This window comes from Hippocampus comes, unplaced genomic scaffold (genome assembly GCF_001891065.2).
Source record: "Hippocampus comes isolate QL1 unplaced genomic scaffold, H_comes_QL1_v1.1 scaffold92, whole genome shotgun sequence".
NCBI lineage: Eukaryota > Metazoa > Chordata > Actinopteri > Syngnathiformes > Syngnathidae > Hippocampus > Hippocampus comes.
The window spans coordinates 2,746,522-2,768,348 of NW_017805379.1; the positions used below are offsets into that span (position 1 = coordinate 2,746,522).

The 21,827-nt window shown below is 43.1% G+C and overlaps 1 protein-coding gene across 8 annotated transcripts in view; it reads left to right on the top strand.

Annotated features, from left to right (window-relative positions):
- The window catches only part of map4k5 (mitogen-activated protein kinase kinase kinase kinase 5), a 26,398-nt gene extending 5,323 nt beyond the window's left edge, over positions 1-21,075 (top strand). The window contains exons 4-37 of one of the 8 annotated variants that reach the window (XM_019872417.1): positions 1,885-1,975; positions 2,361-2,425; positions 2,535-2,590; positions 2,694-2,741; positions 2,885-2,927; positions 3,498-3,570; positions 3,652-3,783; positions 4,467-4,529; positions 4,610-4,691; positions 4,769-4,885; positions 5,943-6,021; positions 6,256-6,309; positions 8,569-8,627; positions 8,708-8,775; positions 9,093-9,131; positions 10,122-10,241; positions 10,359-10,403; positions 10,803-10,845; positions 11,446-11,656; positions 12,109-12,194; positions 12,483-12,524; positions 12,907-12,991; positions 13,084-13,163; positions 13,586-13,646; positions 14,920-14,922; positions 15,067-15,181; positions 15,566-15,624; positions 16,442-16,545; positions 16,657-16,834; positions 17,179-17,247; positions 17,324-17,416; positions 17,797-17,867; positions 19,325-19,380; positions 20,298-21,075. In XM_019872417.1, the coding sequence (XP_019727976.1) occupies positions 1,885-1,975; positions 2,361-2,425; positions 2,535-2,590; positions 2,694-2,741; positions 2,885-2,927; positions 3,498-3,570; positions 3,652-3,783; positions 4,467-4,529; positions 4,610-4,691; positions 4,769-4,885; positions 5,943-6,021; positions 6,256-6,309; positions 8,569-8,627; positions 8,708-8,775; positions 9,093-9,131; positions 10,122-10,241; positions 10,359-10,403; positions 10,803-10,845; positions 11,446-11,656; positions 12,109-12,194; positions 12,483-12,524; positions 12,907-12,991; positions 13,084-13,163; positions 13,586-13,646; positions 14,920-14,922; positions 15,067-15,181; positions 15,566-15,624; positions 16,442-16,545; positions 16,657-16,834; positions 17,179-17,247; positions 17,324-17,416; positions 17,797-17,867; positions 19,325-19,380; positions 20,298-20,385 (2,678 nt within the window). In that variant the 3' untranslated portion in view covers positions 20,386-21,075. The remainder of the gene's footprint in view (positions 1-1,884; positions 1,976-2,360; positions 2,426-2,534; positions 2,591-2,693; positions 2,742-2,884; positions 2,928-3,497; positions 3,571-3,651; positions 3,784-4,466; positions 4,530-4,609; positions 4,692-4,768; positions 4,886-5,942; positions 6,022-6,255; positions 6,310-8,568; positions 8,628-8,707; positions 8,776-9,092; positions 9,132-10,121; positions 10,242-10,358; positions 10,404-10,802; positions 10,846-11,445; positions 11,657-12,108; positions 12,195-12,482; positions 12,525-12,906; positions 12,992-13,083; positions 13,164-13,585; positions 13,647-14,919; positions 14,923-15,066; positions 15,182-15,565; positions 15,625-16,441; positions 16,546-16,656; positions 16,835-17,178; positions 17,248-17,323; positions 17,417-17,796; positions 17,868-19,324; positions 19,381-20,297) is intronic. The other 7 variants (XM_019872418.1, XM_019872419.1, XM_019872420.1 and 4 more) reach the window with 7 other exon arrangements.
- The last annotated feature ends 752 nt before the right edge of the window (positions 21,076-21,827 follow it).

Genomic DNA, 21,827 nt, shown 5'->3' on the forward strand with positions numbered 1-21,827 from the left:
TATGTATATGTATATGTGTGTGTGTATCTTTGACAGTTGCATTTGAAACATGACGTACAAAGAGAGACTTCAACTCACTTTATAAAATGACTGGCAAAGAATATTCAACTTTTTCATGATGTTCTAACTTCATTAATGAAAACATTATCACCTCTATAAATGATGCGTTTCATAAAGAAGGAGTCAACCTGAGGAGGAAGGGAAGCGTCCCCACAAGTGACCACTGTGTGTGTGTGTGAGTGTGTGTGTGTGTGTGGGTTGGGGGTGGAGGGGTGTTTTTTTTTTTCGTGTCTCGCATCTCTGAGTCACGTCCCTGAAATTAGCCTTTTCCCAAATGTTTGTGGCCGCTGTGCTGCTGACTCGTACGTTACTGTCAACAAAGTGAAGGAACATGCAGCAGCCTTAAAATGACAATCACAAATCTGCAGTATGTGACAAAAACGTCAAGCCCTTGGACCACATTTAACCGGAGTTTGAAACTCCAATCTTGGGTTTGAAACCGTAATTTGAAACACCATCCTTGGCTTCATACCCTTGTTGTTGGTTTGAAACCCTAATCTGACTCCCTCACCTTTGAAACTAACTGGAACATGACCAAATCCTGGTGCGACGGACTCACTTTAACAATTAAAGGAGATTCCATTGTGGTCATCTCCATTTTGAAATTTCACCCCTGTACCTTTTACTTGCCAATTTTATTCCTAAAATGAATCTTTCACAACTGACTTCATGCTATTTGGAGACATTTCAAACTACACTGCCACTGATTCGTGTCAACCGAAGTTCATACATGACTTTCCATGTAGAAGTTACAGCGACACATATTGAATATTTATTTCCTCGACGCACACGGTGCCATTCACCACAACTTTCTCTGCAGCGCATATTTTCATCTTTTCAATCTTCATGTGGACTTTGGAACCTCGCTGTAATCAAAATCAATTGCAGCAGCCTGTTTCTGCACAATTGGAAGCAGCTGGCTGACATTTTTGATATTTTTTTTCAACTTCTACTGCTGGGAGGTTTTGAGAGTTGCACACGTGAATGTTAGTCGAACAAATTGTTCCGTTTGATGGAGCTCTCCTGGAGTTAGTGTCTGTGCGACACTGTCGTTTGAAAGCATAACCTTAGTTTCAAGACCTCATTTGAAACCTTAACCCTCACCCTGAACTCAACCTAAACTAGGAGCCGACCGATTAATCGACCAGGGTGATGCAATCGGCTGAAATTTGCTCTTTTAACCCTTTCAGGGACAGCGGTCACTCCAGTGGACAGATTACCATGTTATCAGGTTACAGGGGGCATGAAAGGGTTAATATGTTTTCAGTTTTTTTTTTTTAATCATTAACACTTTATTAGACAAAGATAAGAACATATTGGCAGTTTGGTTTTAAACTTTTATTTTCTTGTCAGGTTTTTTTCTGTTGTGAAATGCTATAGCTATAATCGACCCAAAAAAATCTACTTTATTATGTATAATTTTTTTACTAAATTGGCCGATAAATTGATTATCGGTATTTCATTCTAGCAAATCCACACTGGCCTTAAAAAAATAAAATAAAATCAATCCATATTCATCGGGCCCTATTTTAAACCCCAATTTGAAACACCAACTATCGGCTTAAAACCCTAATTTGAAACTCTGATACCTTAACCCTTGAAATCCCAAATTTGGAACCCTAACCCTTGTTTGAAACCCCAAGGCGTGCTCGAGGCCCAAAGTCAAACCCCAAAGCTTGGTTTGAAACACAAAAACCTTTTTTTGAAACGCTAAATTGGCTACTAAAAACACTCTTCACGAAAACAGATTTTTAACAAACCAGAGATTCCAATTTCTCTCCGCAGCACCGATCGTAATGCGTTTTCCGTGCTGTTGTGTTCCAGGGGACGACTTTTCCATCATCCAGCAGGAAATCTTCATGGTGAAGGAATGCATGCACCACAACATCGTGGCCTACTTTGGGAGCTACCTCTGGTGAGAGCGCCGCCAGGGTTCCGTGTTCAACACGTCGGTGCTTTTGAAGGGGCTTTTACGGGGCCTGGTGGCTGCAAGTGGCATGCTAATTCCTGAGTCAAAATATGGCTCAGACTCCACGACTTAGGGGGCCCCCCGTCGCCGCCTCGGTGTGACGGAAAGTATAGCCGCTCCCGACTTCCAGCAGGTTTGACAGGAACCCTCTGATATGTGCCTGTTGCAGCCTTTGCGATTTGAAACTCTCATTCTACTACATTACGATGTCAATTTGAATTCGGTTGTGGTGATTTTTCAGCACACCAACAAATAGCTTTGAAACGTTTTATTTGTGTTTGTGTAACTGTATGAATCTGACTGCTTTCTCTTTTTCCTGTGCCTTGTTCAGTCGAGAGAAGCTGTGGATATGCATGGAGTACTGCGGTGGCGGATCCCTGCAGGACATTTATCATGGTGAACCCCCTTTTTTAATTCATATGATTATTTTTTTTCACGCTATTAACAGTCAACAGCATTCTATTTCCTGCACCGCACTCATACTATCGTCTCTTGCGTGTTACAGTGACGGGTCCTTTGTCGGAGATGCAGATTGCATACATGTGCCGGGAGACTTTACAGGTGATTTGCTGATTTCTTTTTTTTTTTTTCTCTCTCCCCCCTCAATCAATATCTAAAATCGTCTTCGGAATGACAACTGATAGTCTTGATTTGCCTTTTACAGGGTTTGGGATACTTGCACACCAAAGGCAAGATGCACCGTGACATTAAGGTACACACACACACACACACACACACACACACACAGTCTGTTTTCAGAAGCGGGTCGCATGCCAGATGTTTCTAAGAATGTGACATGATATGGGACGTTATCCGCCAAAATAAATCTTGTGTGTTTTTGTCTTGTGTTTTCAGGGCGCCAACATACTTCTGACGAACGATGGCGACGTCAAGTTGGGTAAGTGGCTCTTGTGTGTCCTCATTCCTCAGCTCTTCGCAGCTGGTTTCGCAACCCTAAAAACTCCCGTGTGTCTGTGTGTGTGTGTGTGTGTGTGTGTGTCTGTGTGTGTTGTTTTATTTTTGTGTGTGCATTTTTTCATGTTTTGTGTTGTGTGTGTTTTGCGTTGTGTGTTTTTCATATGTCTATGCGTGTTTGTTTTGGTTTTTTGCGTGTTGTTTTTGTGCCTGTGTGTTTAGTTTGTTTGTGTGGTGTGCATTGTTTTGTGTGTGTTGGGCTTTTGTTTACATCTCATGGCTTTTTTTTCTGTTTGTTGTATGGTGTGTTTGTGTGCACGTGTTTTGTGTTTTTCATGGGTGTCTGTGTGCGCGCGTTATTGTGTGTATGTGGTTTGTCTTTGTCTTTTATGTGAGTCTCTTGATATGTGGTGTTTTGTTTCTCAATTGTGTTCCTGTTTCAGTTTGTGGTGTGTATATGTGTGTGTGATTGGTTGTGTGTTGTGTTTTTTTTTTTTAATTTAATTTTTTTAATTTTATTAAATTTTTTTTGTGTGTGTGTCTGTGTGTACAGCTGACTTTGGTGTCGCGGCAAAAATAACAGCCACCATCGCCAAGAGAAAGTCCTTCATCGGGACGCCTTACTGGTGAGTACGTCGTCAGTGAGGCATTTGGACAAGTAGCTTCAGAAGCTCTTGTCACCTAGTTTCCCTCTTGACGTTGTGCAGGATGGCTCCAGAGGTGGCCGCAGTGGAGAAGAACGGTGGCTACAACCAGCTGTGCGACATCTGGGCAGTGGGCATCACGTCCATCGAGCTGGCTGAGTTGCAGCCCCCCATGTTTGATTTGCACCCAATGAGGTAAACAGTGAAGCCCTCTGCATCAAGCGGGATGAGGTCCAGATGCATCCACAATTAGCAAAAATTCATATCAAATGTGTTGTAATATGGTTGGCCTCAAAGCGCAGTTGTCCAACTTATCTTAACTTGTCACCATATAAATGAAAGAGAGTCATGTGCTTGCTCACAAAAAACATCTTAGCCAATGTGGCTAAACAGAATACAAATCTCCTCGCCACACGTAGATATAGTTAGCCATCACATCATGTTTGTTTTGCCGCTGTCTTGTTACGTCCAACTTGCATTCGTGCACATGGCAGAGACATTGTATCCCAAATCACACAAAACACATTTAATCTTCATGGAAGCCGTTTTCATTTTTCAGGTTGTAGGCATAGCTTGATAGATAACTGCACTTTGTAGTGGTAGAAATGGTCCCAAGTTATCCGCTCGGAAGTAATGGCGGTTTTTAGCACAGAAGCCCCAAAAAAATAATTGTGCCTTCTTCTATTCAGGGTCCCAGCAAAAAGGGCCTGACTTGCTTACTGTTGCTTCTATGTCGCCGGCCCGCTGCGTGCATATGTAAACATTGCATCATCGTATTGACAAGTCACAGACTTTAGACAACCTTACCATGTAAATGCTTTTAATGTGCCAATTTATTCCAAATGTAATGTTGACATTGTGATCCCCGGTTTGTTTAGGGCCTTGTTTCTTATGTCAAAGAGCAGCTTCCAACCGCCCAAGCTAAAAGACAAAAACAAATGGTGAGTGCCTTCCCTACTTTGTGCTGTATAAAGCTTTCTATAGAGGATGATGTTGTGACCGATTGCTTTTGTATCCACAGGTCCGCCGCCTTCCACAACTTTGTCAAAGTGTCCCTGACCAAGAACCCCAAGAAGAGGCCCACAGCAGAAAAGCTCCTTTCGGTAATCAAATGCTTCCATTTTTGTTGCGATACGTACGCACTTGAGCGTCTTCCCGTAACTTCTTGGTTTCGGCGCAGCATGTGTATGTGGCGCAGACGGGCTTGACTAGGCGGCTCGCCGTCGACCTCCTGGACAAGATGAACAACCCCGACAACCACCAGCATTATGGTGAGGCGGATGACGACGACCTTGAGGTAAGATACGGTCACACATTTGCACATGTAAATGAAACATAAAATTAAACATAAAAATAGTTAAAAAAATAAAGAGAGGGAGAGAGACAGACAGAGAGAGATACTGTATATATTTTCTCCAGAATAACATGCTCTCATATTAAAATCACCCTTTAAAAGCTGATTTTTCCTTTGTACTAATATATATTATGCTCTACGGATTTATTTATTTATGTTCAGAATTTTTTTATTTTTTGGTAACATTAGACATTACATATCACATTGGAATGAAAATGCACTTTTTCCCACAACCCGTAGGTACCGGTTAAAATCTTGTACAAAGGCAAACTCATGTACTTCTGTAAATAGCAAGGGAGAGAGACAGACAGAGAGAGATACTGTATATATTTTCTCCAGAATAACATGCTCTCATATTAAAATCACCCTTTAAAAGCTGATTTTTCCTTTGTACTAATATATATTATGCTCTACGGATTTATTTATTTATGTTCAGAATTTTTTTATTTTTTGGTAACATTAGACATTACATATCACATTGGAATGAAAATGCACTTTTTCCCACAACCCGTAGGTACCGGTTAAAATCTTGTACAAAGGCAAACTCATGTACTTCTGTAAATAGCACAACATTTACACAAAAGAAATGTCATTGTGACCGTGATGAGTCATGGCAGATATCATCAGCTGCTGAACTCGTTCAATGATTTGTGCTTTTACATAAAAGTGTGCAAACTGTTTTTTTGGAATGGCTTCTGGCGCTGCTCACACACGGCACATGTCATCCAACTCAGATGAAATGTCAAAGTAAGGCTGGGCGAATAATCCGTTTCATTGCTGCATTGGAGTTTATGCCTCATGACAATTTTATTTTATTATTTTGGTCTCATTTATGAACACTACAGAAAACCCGGTATTCAAACAGGGGCATGTCGACTTTTAAATGAGCGCTTATGACACGATGTTACAGTTGCACACGATGTATTGCGGGAACATATTATGCAAAGGGAAAAGAGACCATGCTTTCAATGTGACAAACTGTCTCCAATCTGTTCCGCAGCCCCTCTCTGTGGTCCGACACACCATCCGCTCCACCAACAAGCACGCTCGGGCAGAGAGGACGCGCTCTGAGATGGCCTGTAAGTTACCATTAAAAAAAAAAAACAACCAAAAAAAAAACTAAAATCCATCAGCGACCCACGTCACGGGTGTTAGCAGCCCAGCTTTTCAGGTCACTCGAGGTCCCACTACTGCTCATTCCGCACTGGCACTGTTCCAGGCCACATCATGTGTGTGTATAAATAGGTCAATAGAACCTAAATGGAGGTTCTGCCTGATTTAGCATTCCTCAATATGTCTTTCTCACCTTGAAGCAAACAATGGGACAGAGCAAGGAGGGCCGCAATCCCCTCAAGAGAGCCAAGCAGGTCAGTGGCGGCGGCGCGAGACGACGTGCGTGTGTTTGTGTTTGTAACGCCCACGCTCACCCTCTGGTGTGGTCTTGTTGTAACACGTAAACCCTCGCCCTCCCAAAAATGTGTGTGGCTCTCTGACGGACTGACAGAAATTGCATTGTGTCACCCGTGACTAATCGGATCCTCACGTTTGAGTCATACCTGACTCAGCACTTTTTTTGGTGTGCGCGGTAGTGTTGACTCGTGGTTTGGAATGTTTGGTTTTTTTTCACCTATATAACCTTTGTTATACTGCATCATTAATAATACTAAGATAAATGCAATACATATTTATTCAGAATGGCTTAGATCTGGTTATTGACATGGCTAACTAGCCTTTTTTCATGCAGTAACCCTGCAAAGATCTGTATACGAAGGCCTTTTTCCGCCTTTGACTTTAACACAGAACACAGCAAAGTGAAGGTCGCCCACATCTGCGTATCCGCTTACACTCAGGGACATAGTAAGACGAACAATAACCCTTTGACGCAGTGGAATAACTTGTAAAACCGCATCAGAGCCCTAACAGAAGGTTCTTTTATACTTTTGAATTTAACACCTCAAATTGGATATTGGCCACAGCCACAACTGCCTGTGTGCGCCTTTGTGCAAGGATCTCACACGGCTAAGTATAGCCAGTTTCACGCATAAGTGACGCAACAGAAGAAGAGCCTCACTTTTATCCATCGTTGCATTTGATCATAAAACCCAGCAAACTGCTTCCACCGTGTGCCCTTTCACACAAAGCGAAAGTAGGATATTTCCAAGAAAGCATGCTTTCACACAGCTGTTTGTACAGAACAGTGACATTGCGGGTGGATATTCTTCTTACAAACAGTCGCATCACATTTGTCACAGTTCTGATGCTACCTTTGAAAGCAGAAAAAAAAATCCTGGGTTGACTGCATCTACCCCTCTCTCCCATCGTGACGGGAAAGATGTCTGCATATGTAGGTAGGGTGAAAGGGGCTAAAATCAGCATCTGAGATGGAACGGATGATCCATCATTTATGCATCTTCCTACACAAAGCCTAGCAAAGGTGGGCTGCACACATTGCCACACACCCATTGCACCGCCTGTTACGGCTCTGATATGACCTTCGTATGCATTCCCCCCCTTTCCTCCCCTTATTCCGTGTCAGCGTTTGTGGACCTTTTCATGATTGTAAACAATACGCACGAGGATACTCCCGGTAAATGTTGTTTGAGTTGTGCTGTCCGGTATACCCCAAAAACGTTGGAGTTGGTTTTAGATTTCCCTTACAAATAAATACATAAACAATCCAAATTGAGCCAGCGGGAATACGTGGGTGAGTCGGATAAACCGAGTGGGTGTAAACGGTTGTATTTGGAGGAAGGATCACAAGACCGCCTCGTGGTTGAGTGAGACACTTTGTTTGGTTGAGCAAGACATTACCTCACAGGTATGTGGAAAATGTTTGGTCAGATTATATTGAGAAATTTGCACCCCGCCACCCCTCACACAGTACATCAATACCGTAATCCTCGGTTTAATCATTTTTAACCAGGCATGTTTCTTATTTACGATGCCAACCTTGTGGCAGCTCAGCAGTCATTTTCTTGACAGCCGAACATTGAATTATTGGGTGATCCGCCCTACCAGCTGAGCCACAGCTGCCCCCATTGTTTGCCTATTATTGCTGCCTAATGTGTTCCAGACAACCTCACCAATAGACGTAATCCGTCGTAGCCGCCGTGTTTTTTTATTTATATTTGCTTCAAAGTTTCATCCATGCCCTTCCATTGCCAACAAACACGCATGTGGGGTGTAGGTCTTATATTTTGCCACTTGGGGTCACCATCCAAGTGAAAATGTGAGGACGGACTATCGGCCAGCCCTTTCCTTGCCATCGCCTTTGCCACATTGGTGTGCAGTGGCGGTGCCAGTTGAGGTGTGCTCAGAATGTGCTTCACTTTGTCTTTTGTTTTTGTTACTGTTTACACAATGAGGCAATTGAAAGAGCTGAATCACCTTTTATTAATTTACAGTTCGCTCTAACTAGCGTTGGTCGGCTCTATTGAATCCACTCACGATATTTTCTAACAACTATAACGTATTTCGAAACAAATGTGTGAGTTTACTTAAATGCCTGAATTTCAGCCACATCCATTTTTCAATCAGTTTAACTGATGAATTGTAAATGACAAATGGCATCTGCCTCAGAAGCAGTCGACCGCTTAAAAAAAAAAGTGTCCTTTTGTCATTGGCAGTCGACAAGTTGCAGTTTGAGCCGCCGCTGCGGAAGGAAACGGAGGCCCATTCAGAAATGGTGAGGATCAAAAGGCAGGCGGTGGCGCCGACGTGCAGGTGTATCAAGCCGCTGCTATTTCTGCTTGTGTCTTCGCACAGGATGTGAGTAAAGATAATGACTTCCAGTCCCCCTGGAGCCCCTTTGCCGAGGGGGGAATAACAGCCAGGTAAGCGTCAAGGCGGCTGCTCTTGTTGACACCGTTTTTTGAAATTTGGCTTGATCTCCCCCTTGCACGTCCACGATGAAGTGTTTAAACTCATGACTACCTGACTCACTGATTCTTAATGAGCACGAATTTTCCTCCACCCCCCTCCCCCACGCTTGCTGTATGTTTTTTATTTATTTTTTTTATAAAGTATAAGCGAGCTCCTTCTCACGTCTCCCTTTTGCTTTGCTTGTCTTTCTCTGTATCTCTCCCCAAACTTCTTTTGGCTGTCGGCCTGTCTCGTCTCTCATCTCGTTCCCTCCCCCTCCCCACCGAAGGAGTCTCCTCAAAAGCGTTGAGGACGAGTTGTTCCAACGGTAACTCTTAACACTGCTGTTGCTTGTGTTCTGTTGTAGTTGTCGTCTTGCATCCATTAGTCCAAACTCCCGAATCATCCGCCGACATTGTTTTTGTAAACCATCGAGTTTGTAGCCATTTAAATACCACACAAGCAGCATGTGTTGTTTGTCATTACAAACTCCCCCGGTACTGTAAAATTGAAATCAGGTGAAAAATTGAAAAGTAGAAGAGATGCCAACCCTCATGATTTTCCCCTTTGGAAGTCAGCGCAACTGCCGATATCATGGACGTCTAAGAAGCATTTACACTGCAGGTCCAATTGCCCAATTCTGAGTTAATACTGATAGCCTGTCTTAGGGCTTTGCGATGAATTCATTTTATTGATTAATTTGAAATTTTCTTAAGATTTTATTTTTTTTTTATGTAAATGTATTTACAGCTTCCATAGTAAAAGAAAAAAACAACAAAAACATAGACCATTTAATTAGTCAAAATACAGTACATTGGAGGACACTCTGTGTACTGTATTTTTGTCATATCAAGTAAATGGTGTAACAGGAGCTCATTTAACTGGGGTACATTATCAAGAGTCCTGTTAAATTCCCCCAAATTGATGGTTGTTTTATTTATTTATCACATTAAATTGAGTGATTGTAAATAAAATGATACAATAAAACAGTTTACATATTTTGATTTTATTGCACAATGGTTTAGTGCATAATAATGAATTCTGGACACTATAAAATATTGTATCAGTAATTTTAAAAAACGGAATATTTTACAAAGCATTGTGCTCTGGTTTTGGTTTGTATTTACTTCTACACATGTTTTGAGCATTTTTGAAGTCAAATGTGGCCATCGATCACAACATTTGCCCATTCGCAGGTTTCAAATGTGCTCTAATTGTGGATCCTTGGGCTATTTCAACAAAAGCCTATCACGGACATGCTAATTGTTAAATAAAAAAAAAATGCAAAAGATGTCTGATTTAGGGCACTGTGTGACAGGAGAACACATGAAGTGCGCATGAAGGATGTAATAGCTGTCCATAATGTTGTTGCACCGGTTTCGCGGAGGGTTGACGTCATTGGACTACTTGGTAACATTACCCTCCCCCACAACAAAATGTGGATTTCCCCCACCCCTTCCCACATTTGCATTTAATTTGCATCATCCCTTCTTAAATTAACCATCATCCCCAAATGCCACGGATGAGCGTAACCCCGCTCTCTGCTTCACTTCAGGGGACACGTCGCTCACCTCCAGGACGCCTTCGAAGAAGTGGAACTGTGAGGAAACGCTGGTGTTTAATCACCGGCCGTGGCAGTACACACACACACACACACACACACACACACACACACACACACACACACAAACACATGCACTGCACGGCCTCTAATGAGACAAGGCATGAAAAAAAATGTCATCTTTAGTCTTGTTATTTGATGTCATGTAGCTAGAAAATGGCAAGGCAAAGCTGTACTTGCAATTAGCTACATGCAAGAAAAACTACAACTGCAACCACAATGACAAACACGTTCATTCATACCCGTTGGACGAAATCGGTCTGATCTCATCCAAATGCGCAAGTGTACCGAACACCGTGGTGTGGCAGGTTCAAAGGACGTCTGCGATTGAGAACTTCATTTCTCTTTTTTGTTTCTTGTTTTCTTTTCCTATTTCAGATCCACACTCAAGCCAGGCTATCCTCCTCCTCGGCCCCCGAAGGTGAGAGTCAATGACAAATCGCAATTCCACAAATAATTGTCCGATAAGCTCATAGACGCTGACTGCGTCATCCACCGAAGACTAATAAACGACTCCTTCAAATAGGAAAAGGAAAATCAGTTGCTCTGTCTGACAGTACATTGCGTCCACCAGTGGTGGGTTTAAGTCTAATAAGAATTAAGTTTAATAAAGTAGGCATGTGTTCTGTTCTACTCTAACTGGTCCATGAAACTAACGCTCAAAAATGTTTGACAATTCAAGGTTTTTCATTAATTATTGCTGTTGTTATTTTCCCTGTTGGTAACTCATAAGTAGCGATTCCAATTTTTCTGGTAACATAATTAATTTAGCAGTGTTATAATAGGTTTCCATTAATTTTAGTTCATGAAAAAATATATATTTCAATTTAGTTTTCATTCGTTTTTAGCGCAGATTTGTCTTTTTTTTTTTTTTCCTTTTTCAATAGAATTTTTCAGCATATGCTTCATTTTAGATTAGTTTTAATTGTGTGCCTTTGAGGATCGCTTTGCGATCAAGGGCTATATGAATAAACTTGACCTGACTTGACTATTGCCTGCCATTGTCTCTTTTTTCCTGCAGCCCCGCTTGCAAATCCCCTATGAGGACGCAGGTCTCGGCGACGAGCGCTTGCTGACGGTGCGACGCTTCCCCAACGCGGAAAACGGTCCGGGCCAGGCGGCGCGACGCCGGAGCACGCCGGAGCATGGCAACAAGGCAGGGAGCTCGTCGCCGGACTACCTTTCTGTCAGCGTCAGCAGCCCTGGGCTCTTGTCTCACGCTTCGGACCAGGGTAAGGACATGCTGCAACATCAGCAGTTCTTTTACATCTGTACAGGTTACATCAGTAAATTAAAAATATGGAAGAAAAGTTTGATTTCTCTAGTTCAATTCAAAAAGTGAAACTCTTATAGTCATACAACACATTGGAAAATCTTTTGGTCTCTTAAAGTTGTCATGTCTTGGGTTTCTTGAACTTTGGGTTTTCCGTAGTTGTGATTTGTTGAGATGACGACTCGTTCTTCTGCTTCCATTTCTTCTGCCGTCTTTTGAATTTGTGCTTTGCCGCCATTTTGAATCCCAAGAAAACAGTGAAATTTGACGTTCAAAGTGGTTCATTGGTCATTTTTCTTCTTTACAAAGCTGTCAGTAAGTGCGAAGGCAAAGGTGAGCCAGAGCTCCACCGTCATGTTTCTCTGCATGCGATTGTCCAATAACACCATTGCTTTTGCCTCAATCCCAAAGACGACGACTCGGACGGAAGCGTGAATGGCGACAGTCCCAAGGCGACACCCAACCGGGCACATCGGAAGCTGAAGAAGGATTTTCCCGTATGTATTTTGTCCACCCCGTTTGCCTTCAATGGGAGATTTATGGCACTGAACATTGAAGACGCATACAATGCATTCATAAACCATTTAAAACGCTTCACTTTTTTTTCCACATTTTGTTATTTTACAACCTTATATTGAACTTACATAACTCAATTGAAAAAAAGTGTGCGTAAAAATAAAATAGGGAGAGTGCTTTTGTTTAATTGATGATGCTTTAATACATTATTAGATTTAGCTTTTGAAGCTAAATCGAATCACAGTTTGTCTCCTTTGCTCCAACGCTAGAAACCGGCTATCAACGGCTTGCCGCCCACACCGAAAGTGCTGGTGAGTGAACAGTCCGCATCCACAGTGATGGCGATGCCTCTTGATCTGTCTTTGTTGAAGTGTTAGTCGCCTCACTTTGCTCGCACTATTTCCAAAATCACCTTATTTGTGACGTTAACTTGACTTTGAAATCACAGTTTGGTTCAACATTGTGTAGTACAGTAAGTATGTGCCGGGAACTGGTTTCCTTTGATGTAAACGGGAACCGAATTAATGATGTTTACAATGAAACATGGGGGAAAAAAAACTGATTGTCGTAAATCACAACATATGCTGACAAGATGCTGAGCAGCACTGTGTTTGTTTCCGTAGTACATGGGAGTTACTCGTTTCTGTCCCTTTTCTTTCCTCTCTTTTTTTTTTTTTTTTTTTTGGGTGGCAGATGGGAGCTTGTTTCTCAAAAGTGTTCGATGGGTGTCCTCTGAAGATCAACTGTGCCACGTCTTGGATCCATCCGGACACCAAAGGTGACAGCAATTTCACGCGACCACGCCCACCCACCTAAGACTTTTTCGACATCCTGACACATGTATGTAACCCCCCACCCCCACCCTCTTAGACCAGTACCTGATCTTTGGGACAGAGGATGGTATCTATACGCTCAATTTGAACGAGCTGCATGAGGCCACGATGGAGCAGGTAAAGTTAGCCGGCGTCAATCCCCTGATCCAATTTTAGCCTGGATTTACACTGCAGGTTCAGATGTCCAAATCCGATCTAATATTCTGCGCATAGACTCCAAAATGCATGTGTCTGAAAACATCTTTCCCCATTGGATTGAACGGAATTATTTTGTTGGTTTCATGTTCTACACACCTGTGTTGTAGCATATTTTGATCGTAATGATTTGTTTTTGCCGTCATTAAGATTTACCACAGGTGGGTTTTTTTTAAAATGTTCTTATTTGTTTGGACCGAGGCATTCAATTCATTGATCCCATTTGAGCCACTTGAGAGCAACAATCATGCGGTGTTAAGTCTTAGTGACCAAATACAAGCTGGATCTGTTTCCACTGTCGCAATGCTTCATTGGTCACGCCTCGTCTTTATGTCTCCTTGTAGCTGTTCCCCAGGAAGTGCACGTGGCTGTACGTTATCAACAACAACCTGATGTCTTTATCGGGTAAGTGGCGATGGCCCACGTTACCCGTCACCGTCATCGCCCGCTGCTGCTTTTGTCCCGCGTTATCTGGCGACACTGCCCAACCTGAAAATAGACATTGTTTTCCTTTTGTGTGATCAGTGTGCTTCTCAAGAGCTGCTGCCGCTCACGCGGTTGTGAAATTTATAGAACCAACCTTGTAGGTTTAGAATTAAACCATCTTTGCCTCCCTTTTCTCATGTATGACTAACTGTAAATACTCCCGTTCATACTTGCTGTCATTCATACGTGTGCATTAAGTACTTTCCGACTCCTTTGCTGATCAAAAACCGCAGCACTTACTGAGGCCCCAGTCCTACCTTTTTTGCTGGAATGGGTTACTCTCTCTAGTTTCTGTCTGCTTTGAAAATATCTAACGTGAATTTGATCATTGCGGGGTATCTTGATGATCTGGCATAAAACACAACCCAATAATAACTTGGCTCCATCAAGTCAGAGCCAGTGTCTGTTTCCAACATGTTATTCGGATGGCATTATCTAACATTATCTATCTTAAGTAGACCCCAAAAAAAAGTCTCAACAAGCCCTGCCTGAAGAGCACAGGATGTAAGGCATTTTGATTAGAAGCAGACATTTTTGCCTGTTAGATACTGCTAGAATAAAAAGAAAAAAAGCAATCCCCTGAAGCCGGTTTCCCCGAACACCTTGAAATTTGTTAGGCATGTCAATCATGAGAATGCCCACAAAAAAAGTAATCGTATTTGTTTGATTGAAGCATGCATACGACATAGATGGCTGATACTCAGTTGTTAGAAATGTCAGTTTGTCACTGTGTCTCGGTGGACCTTAATTGGAGAAGATTGATGACTCGCAGTAGTCGTTCTCGAGTAGCGTTAGAGACACAAAAAAAATAAGTCTAAAGATGCCATATGCCCACAAATACAGGGGATAAGCCTGTCAATTTGGTCTGAAGAGGTCACTTGAGCTCATTATGGCGATTTTATCTGATTGCGACTAAACTTGAAGCATGCAGAGGACCCGGACCAAATGTCTCGAAAGGTTTTAATGCTGCAACTGTCTCGAGATTTAATTGTCAATGAAGTTACGACATACTGCTTATAATGTGTGACCAAAATGTCACATTTTGATGTGCTTTATGGGACGACAAACCGTAATGCCTTCTTTGTTATTGGATCGGCTTAACTTCTGCTCTCTTCTCGTTTCTGTCCTTTGAACACTGTCCACCCTCCTCCCACCTGGCTTCACTTGACACTCTACTAACCGACTTCATCAGAAGGTAATGCGCTTCACACCATTGTCACACTTTTAGCGCCGCTCACGTCTAACCTCGCTGAAATGTCCATATGCTGCCGCTGCTGTTTTTTGGCGCCGGCGTAAGAAAATGTGTATGATGTGACTGTGATGGTGGGTTGTCCCGCAGGGAAAAACTTCCAGCTGTATTCCCACAACCTCATTGGGCTCTTTGAGCAACTGAAGAAACCCGGCTTGGCCGCCCAGCTCCAGACGCACCGCTTCCCGGACAAGATTCTGCCAAGGTGACGGCGGTGCAACGATGTTTGCATTGTGGTCTGCCTAATCATTTGTACCCCCTACCAAAGAAAATGCAGTCACAGATTCCATAACTGTTCTATTTAAAGGTTAAGGCAAAGTTGGAAGATGGAGACAGTTTGAGCCTGATGCAGACGAATTGTTTTTTTCAGTGGGAAAATGCTGTTTTCCTTCCACTTGGCAGTCAGCTTTTTCAGAGTTACACTGCAAAATAGTCGGCGTCTTATTGTGTATGCTCCTTTGCCGTCTGCAGCCTGTGTGAAAAATGAGCCCGCTCGCACTGAAGTGGAAGCTTTGTCCGGCTCCGCCCGATTCACAACGTCATGGTCTCTTTTCAGCAGGGCTGACAGAGAGCTATTTTGTCCCCTCAGGAGGTTCGCCTTGACGACCAAGATCCCCGACACAAAGGGTTGTCACAAGTGCTGCATCGGTGAGTCCCCCCTTTGCACTATTTGGGCTTTTATTTGTCCATCCTGTCCAAATGTACCCAGGCAGCCTGGGTGTCAAAAGTACTTTGCACACACATTTATAGAGGACTTTAAAACAGCCAACGCAGTATATACAAAGTCTGCTGAACCTGGAGCAAAAGTAAGTCCTACAACAAACAATAAATTAGTCATGAAGAGTATAAAGCCCAAAAACAGTCAAACCGAAAACAAGTCTGAGTGAAAGGCCAAAGACTAAAAATAAATCTAATGGGCAGCGAGGGCCACTTGCTTAGCGTTTAGCGGGAGGTCTTTGCAAAGAGAGGAACCGGCAACAGAAAAGGCTCGATCCCCTCTGAGCCTTCGCTTAGTCCTCTGTACCTCAAATAGTGTCTGGTCCACAAACCTTTGGCACCGGCCTGATGCGTAGGGGTGATGGAGCTCAGCGAGGTATGGTAGGGTGAGACCATTAAAAAAATAAAATAAAAATGGAATCTTAAAAAGAACTCTAAAATGCACAGGGAGGCAGTGAAGGGATGCCAGAGTTTGAGTTAAGTGCCCCTTCTTTCAAGTACCAGTCAAGAAGCAAGCAGCAGCATTTTGGACCAACTGGAGACACTTGACGGAGGATTGGCTGTCTCCAAAATAAAGTGCATTACAGAAATCCGGGCCAAGATGTGACATAGGCATGAATTACTGTTTCAAAGTGCTATTGAGAAAGGCGAGGCCTTACCTTTCGCCAGCAGCCTAAGATAAAAGAAGCTGGATTTAACAACAGTACCACAACATGAAGTATTCTTTTCAAGTATTTTTATTTTACAGTGAGGAACCCATACACAGGCCACAAATATCTATGTGGAGCGCTGCAGTCCGGCATTGTCCTCCTGCAGTGGTATGAGCCCATGCAGAGGTTTATGCTCATCAAGGTGAGGTCCGCGTCATGTGAAATCACCTGCGCGCCCCAACACCTCCGACACACGTTTCCTATGTCTCCCCCCCCCCCCCCCCCCCCCCCCCCCCCTCCCTCCCTCCGGCAGCACTTTGACTTCCCACTTCCCAGCCCGCTGAAAGTGTTCGAGATGCTGGTGGTGCCCGAGCAGGAGTACCCGCTGCTGTGCGTGGCCATCAGCCAGGGCGCCGAGCCCGGCCAGGTGGTGCGCTTCGAGACTATTAACCTCAACTCCTGCTCTTCCTGGTTCACCGAGATGGGAACCAGTAAGTCCTTCGTACCACACTTGTAATTAGGGATGAAACGGGACTGTTGTTTACTTTATTTTGGCCATCACAATTTAGGAGTCTTTGCGTTTTGTGAATATTGTCAGTGTGAAATGTTATTCCAATGATTGGACTATGTAAAAAAAATTGCCCCCGATCTCTTTTTCTGGAAAAAAAAATCTCTTTACATTCTTTGTCTTTTTTTCAGTTGAAAATATTGTTGCTATGCTTTCAGCCTTGGAGCTTTTGGCGTGTAGCTGTGATTTATTTATTTAGTATTGTGATCCCGTTTTTCCATGACAGATGTGATATGAAATTCTCAGCCATTTCATCTCTCCTCGCAGATAATCAGCAGGTGGATGCCATCCATGTTACCCAGCTGGAGAGAGACACCGTGTTGGTGTGTTTGGACCGTAAGTGGACCCCCCGTTGTCATCAAACCATCAGAAGTCTCAAATCGAATCAATTGTATCTGGTGTTTCCACACAGAAAATTTGAAGATTGTTAACCTTCAAGGCAAATTGAAGTCCAACAAGAAGCTGGCATCCGAGCTCAGTTTTGACTTTGGCATCGGATCTGTTGGTAAGACTTTATCGCTTAATTTTTTTTGTTTGTTTGTTTAAGGAGTGTGCACGTGAAGTGGCGTTCACGACACACGTACATACTAATCAACTTTTAAAACATGAGACTGGACATAGGATTGGGGGGGAAAGTGTCCAGGTATTGGGTAGCTGCCCTGTCATTAATTATTCTTTACATACAACTTTTATTTGAACTGGTTTAACATTTACGATTGTCAGAGAGGAAAAATTTCTTTGCACACTCAGCATGCGAGTCAAATTCGACAGGATGTTTTTTCAGTGACATTTAATAATAGGTGATGATAATAATAGAGGAGAAAATGCTCAAATGATGTCTGATTGGTGGCAAGCGTGTTTGAGTCTCTGCTTTTGTCCCTGCAGTTTGCCTGCAGGACAGCGTTCTGGCCTTCTGGAAGCACGGCATGCAGGGCAAGAGCTTCAAGTCGAATGAGGTAAAAACACTCCCAGCTGACCTTTTCATGGGTTTGTTTGTTTTATTTTTGCGAGCCCAAAAAGTTCAGTTCCAAGTGGTGGGAGAACTGAAAGCAATTAAGGTACTGTAATGGCTTTGCATGTGGGGGAAAAAAAGCCTCAGTCAAGCCAGTTACGGAAGAGTCAAAAACAAACTCAAAAATGAAAACACTTTCCAGCGACTGCTGTCAGCCACAATTCTCCCAGGCACTCACATGTCGGCCAAACCGACTGCGGGTCTTGCTGTCACTCATTCGACCACGCCCCTTAAAGGGACACATTACATTACATTACATGTTTGCCGCCTTTCGATCTTAGCTTATAAAAAAATGGAAGTCTTCTGTATTGTCTCCTGGATGCTTCCACATCACCGTGCAGGTGATCCCGGGTGCGCCGGGTGACTTTGTGTGCGCGGCAGGTAATGAGCTCGTCATCGGAGTGAACCCGATCATTAGTCGGTCCCGCTCACACAATAAAAGTTCAAGAGATCACAGCGAGGCGAAGCATTTCATTTTGATGGAAAGCGATACCGCCTGTGGCTTGGCGGCCATCTGGATTATTTTTTTTTTCTCTTAAATGTCAGCAGGCATGCAAAATTGATCATCATAAACGCAACAGTGAGCGGCGTTGAATAATTCAGCTTTTGTGTGGATACGATTCCTTCACGGACGAGCGGCTCTTCGATGGCCGTTTGTTCCGTCGGGCGCCTCCGTCAACACCCGAGACCCAGATCACATCTCCCTCCTCGTCCGAGCCAAGCGCTTAACACCTCGCAGGTGTCGCCCACTCGCCCCCGTCTGCTTTGCCTCGACTGACCAGCTATCATGTCAACACTTTTTGTACACGCACAGTGGCGGCTTCATGGTGCGTTCACGCATACGGGAACGTTCCATGGACACACAACAGCTACGACCTCCCCCAAGGCACACTTATATTTGACAGTTGTATTTTGCTCACATTTAGATTACGATTCTCATACAAAATGTTATCACATTCTTAAATTGTGAGCTTTTCGCCTGAATTTGATAAAAACCTTCACTGCGAACAATTTTGCGATTTAATATAAGATTTTTTGTTTTTGGAAGGTCCTCTTCCCATGTTTTTTTTTTTTTTTTTTTTTAACAAACAAAAATTAATCTGGAGTACAATAATCTCAGATTTATTTTGTAGATATGTTTTGACCGTATAGGTTAAGCTTAGGCAAAGCTAAAGGCAAATGAACCAAGAATTAGCATGAAAGACAGTTGATACACTTCAATTAGAGTTGCTAACTTATGTTATTCATTGTACAGGATCTTTTTAAAAGAATCGCACAATGAATCAGTTTTCGGGATTTCATCGTGTGCGATACGGGAATCGGCATTGGCCCCAAACATCCTTTTCGATTGGGCCTATTTAAGAGGTATTAAATGTAACGCTCTCATGCGTTGACTCACAGGTAACGCAGGAGATCTGCGACCCGAGCAGAGTTTTCCGCCTCCTCGGATCTGACAGGTGAGTACCGGTCGACCTGTGCCAGCTACCTCTGAGCGTGCCTTCGCGCCTGCTATGTAATTTCATCTTGGAGTAGTGGGCTGTAGTTTCCCAGCTCATCTTCATACCATATGAGGGTGCGCCCTATGATATCTCCATGCTGACCGCACGAAATGGTCACCCGGCAGCGACGCGTGCTTTCAGCACAGCAGGGCAGGAGTAGTGAGTTAGAGACGGTAAACTTCACACACCAGCCCACCCTTTCTTTCCGTTAGTCCACACGTGTCAAACCCAAGGCCCGGGGGCCAGATCTGGCCCGCCACATCATTTTATGTGGCCCGCCAAAGCAGCTCCAACATGTTAACTTCCATGATCCTTTCTAAAATGTCTCCCAAAATTTTAAATTCTCATATGTAATAAATAAGAGATATATTCTCAGCATTTTCTTGTGACCAAACTCTTCATGATAGTAACTTAAACAATAGTTAAATCAACAGTTATTCTTCTTTATATGGTTTCAGTCATAACGCCCCTCCAAGTGAAACGGTAACGCAAATGTGGCCCGCGCCAAAAATGAGTTTGCCACCCCTGGGTTAGTCCCTTTCACACGGATGTACGGTACCGTCCCCAAGTCGACGATATCTCAGAAGGCGGACAATTGCCATGTTGCGTTGGTCCCGCCATTCCATCTCGCTGCTTTTCACACAGAACAGCGACATGGGGGGAAAAGATTGGGGGGAGGGTCCTTCGGAAGAAGGAATGAATAAATAAACTTTGTTTCCCTCCCCCTCAACTTGCCCATCGACTTTAAACTGCCGACTTTTACAAGCAGTTCTTTATGTTCTTGGGACCAGGCTCCTTGATAGTGGCTCTTTTCCACGAGATTCCACTCTTGTGTTCTTAACCGTGCAACCCCCCCACCCCCCCTTTCCGTTCAGGGTGGTGGTTCTGGAGAGCCGACCCACGGACAACCCAACGGCGCTGAGCAACCTCTATATCCTGGCGGGTCACGAGAACAGTTACTGATCCATCGAGCGTTTTTTTTTTTTTTTTTGTTTGTTTTTTTTGGGTAATCTTTTTTGGGGTGGGGGGGGGTCATGGGATGTTGTTTCCATTGAGCTGACCGCAGCTCAGCTCGTCAGACTCACAAGGAGCCCGTGAGGAACGTGCATCACAGCAAAAAGTTACAAATATGAACTTTTTTTTTTTTTTAAATCATCTACATTTTACATCCACTTATTTGGAGGTCTTATAAGTGCCATTACAAGCTGGTGAGTATCATTTTGGGAGACTTTTAGCGCCCACAGGCTTGGAGCTTCTGCCATCCAACTCGAGCAGAGCAACACAACCACCTGAGCCACATGCGCTTTATTTAAGCAATATTTATTAGCATTATTAATATTAACCTCGGGTATCTCGGACTACCTAATAACCGGCAGCCTTCTGAGTAGCTTTTGGGTTCTACTTGCGTTGTAACATAGTCATATCCAACCTTTTTAAATCTTGAATATAATGTACAATTGTGTAATCTTCCCTCTGCTTTTACTCTTTTGTAGACTTTTAACTTCTTATTTGCACCGTGTAAGCACTTTTGTACATTTTTCTTTTTTTTTTTTTTTAATGTAATTTAAAATGACAACATGAGGGACGACGCGCTTCTGTCAACATCTTTGCATTCCCTTTGCAAAATGTTTTCACCTATGCTGTTTTTTTTTTGTTTGTTTTTAATTAAAAAAAAAGCTGTTGCTGACAATGTGTGTGCATATATGCGATGGATGTTGAAAACTGTCACCGGAAAAAGCGTGCATATTGAAACCATGGCCCGACCAAGGCTATTATAGTTAGTGAAAATTCTTGAAATAACTAATAATAATAATAAAATAACTTTTTGGTTATGAAATTAAATTAAGAAAGAAAACAGCTCAAACTACATTTTACATTGATCAAACTAACTACAACGAACTGCAGTTATAGTGAAAATGTCATTCCAGTTTTAAAAAATATATGAAAATTGTAGGTGGTTGTGCTTTTTTTTTTTTTAATAAAGTAATCTGTCATCACCATGCTATTTTTTTCTGCATGTGTCTCGAGTGTTGATGAGGCAGACGTGGGTATTTGTTTCCGTTAATTCCCCCGTTTAGGCTGCCACTCTTCTGCCGATGCCCCCCGAGCAACGCTAATTGGTCTCAGTGTGACGTGACCTTTTGCACTAAGCACAAATCAACCTCCTCCAAACAGGAAGGCCCCGCTACCAGGACATCAAAGGTACAACCTCGTCATTTATTTTTATTTGTTGTTTTGTCTCTAACTGCTTTTAAATGTCTTAGTTGTTCCAGCTTTCATGCGGACGAATCAACCGAGTCATTTTCTTTCTTTTTCACCGCCCCGGCTGTTGCTATGGCGACTGGCTGGACGACCAGGAAACTGTGTCAAGTTTGGCGTGTTATGGGCGGTGTGTGACATTTTCA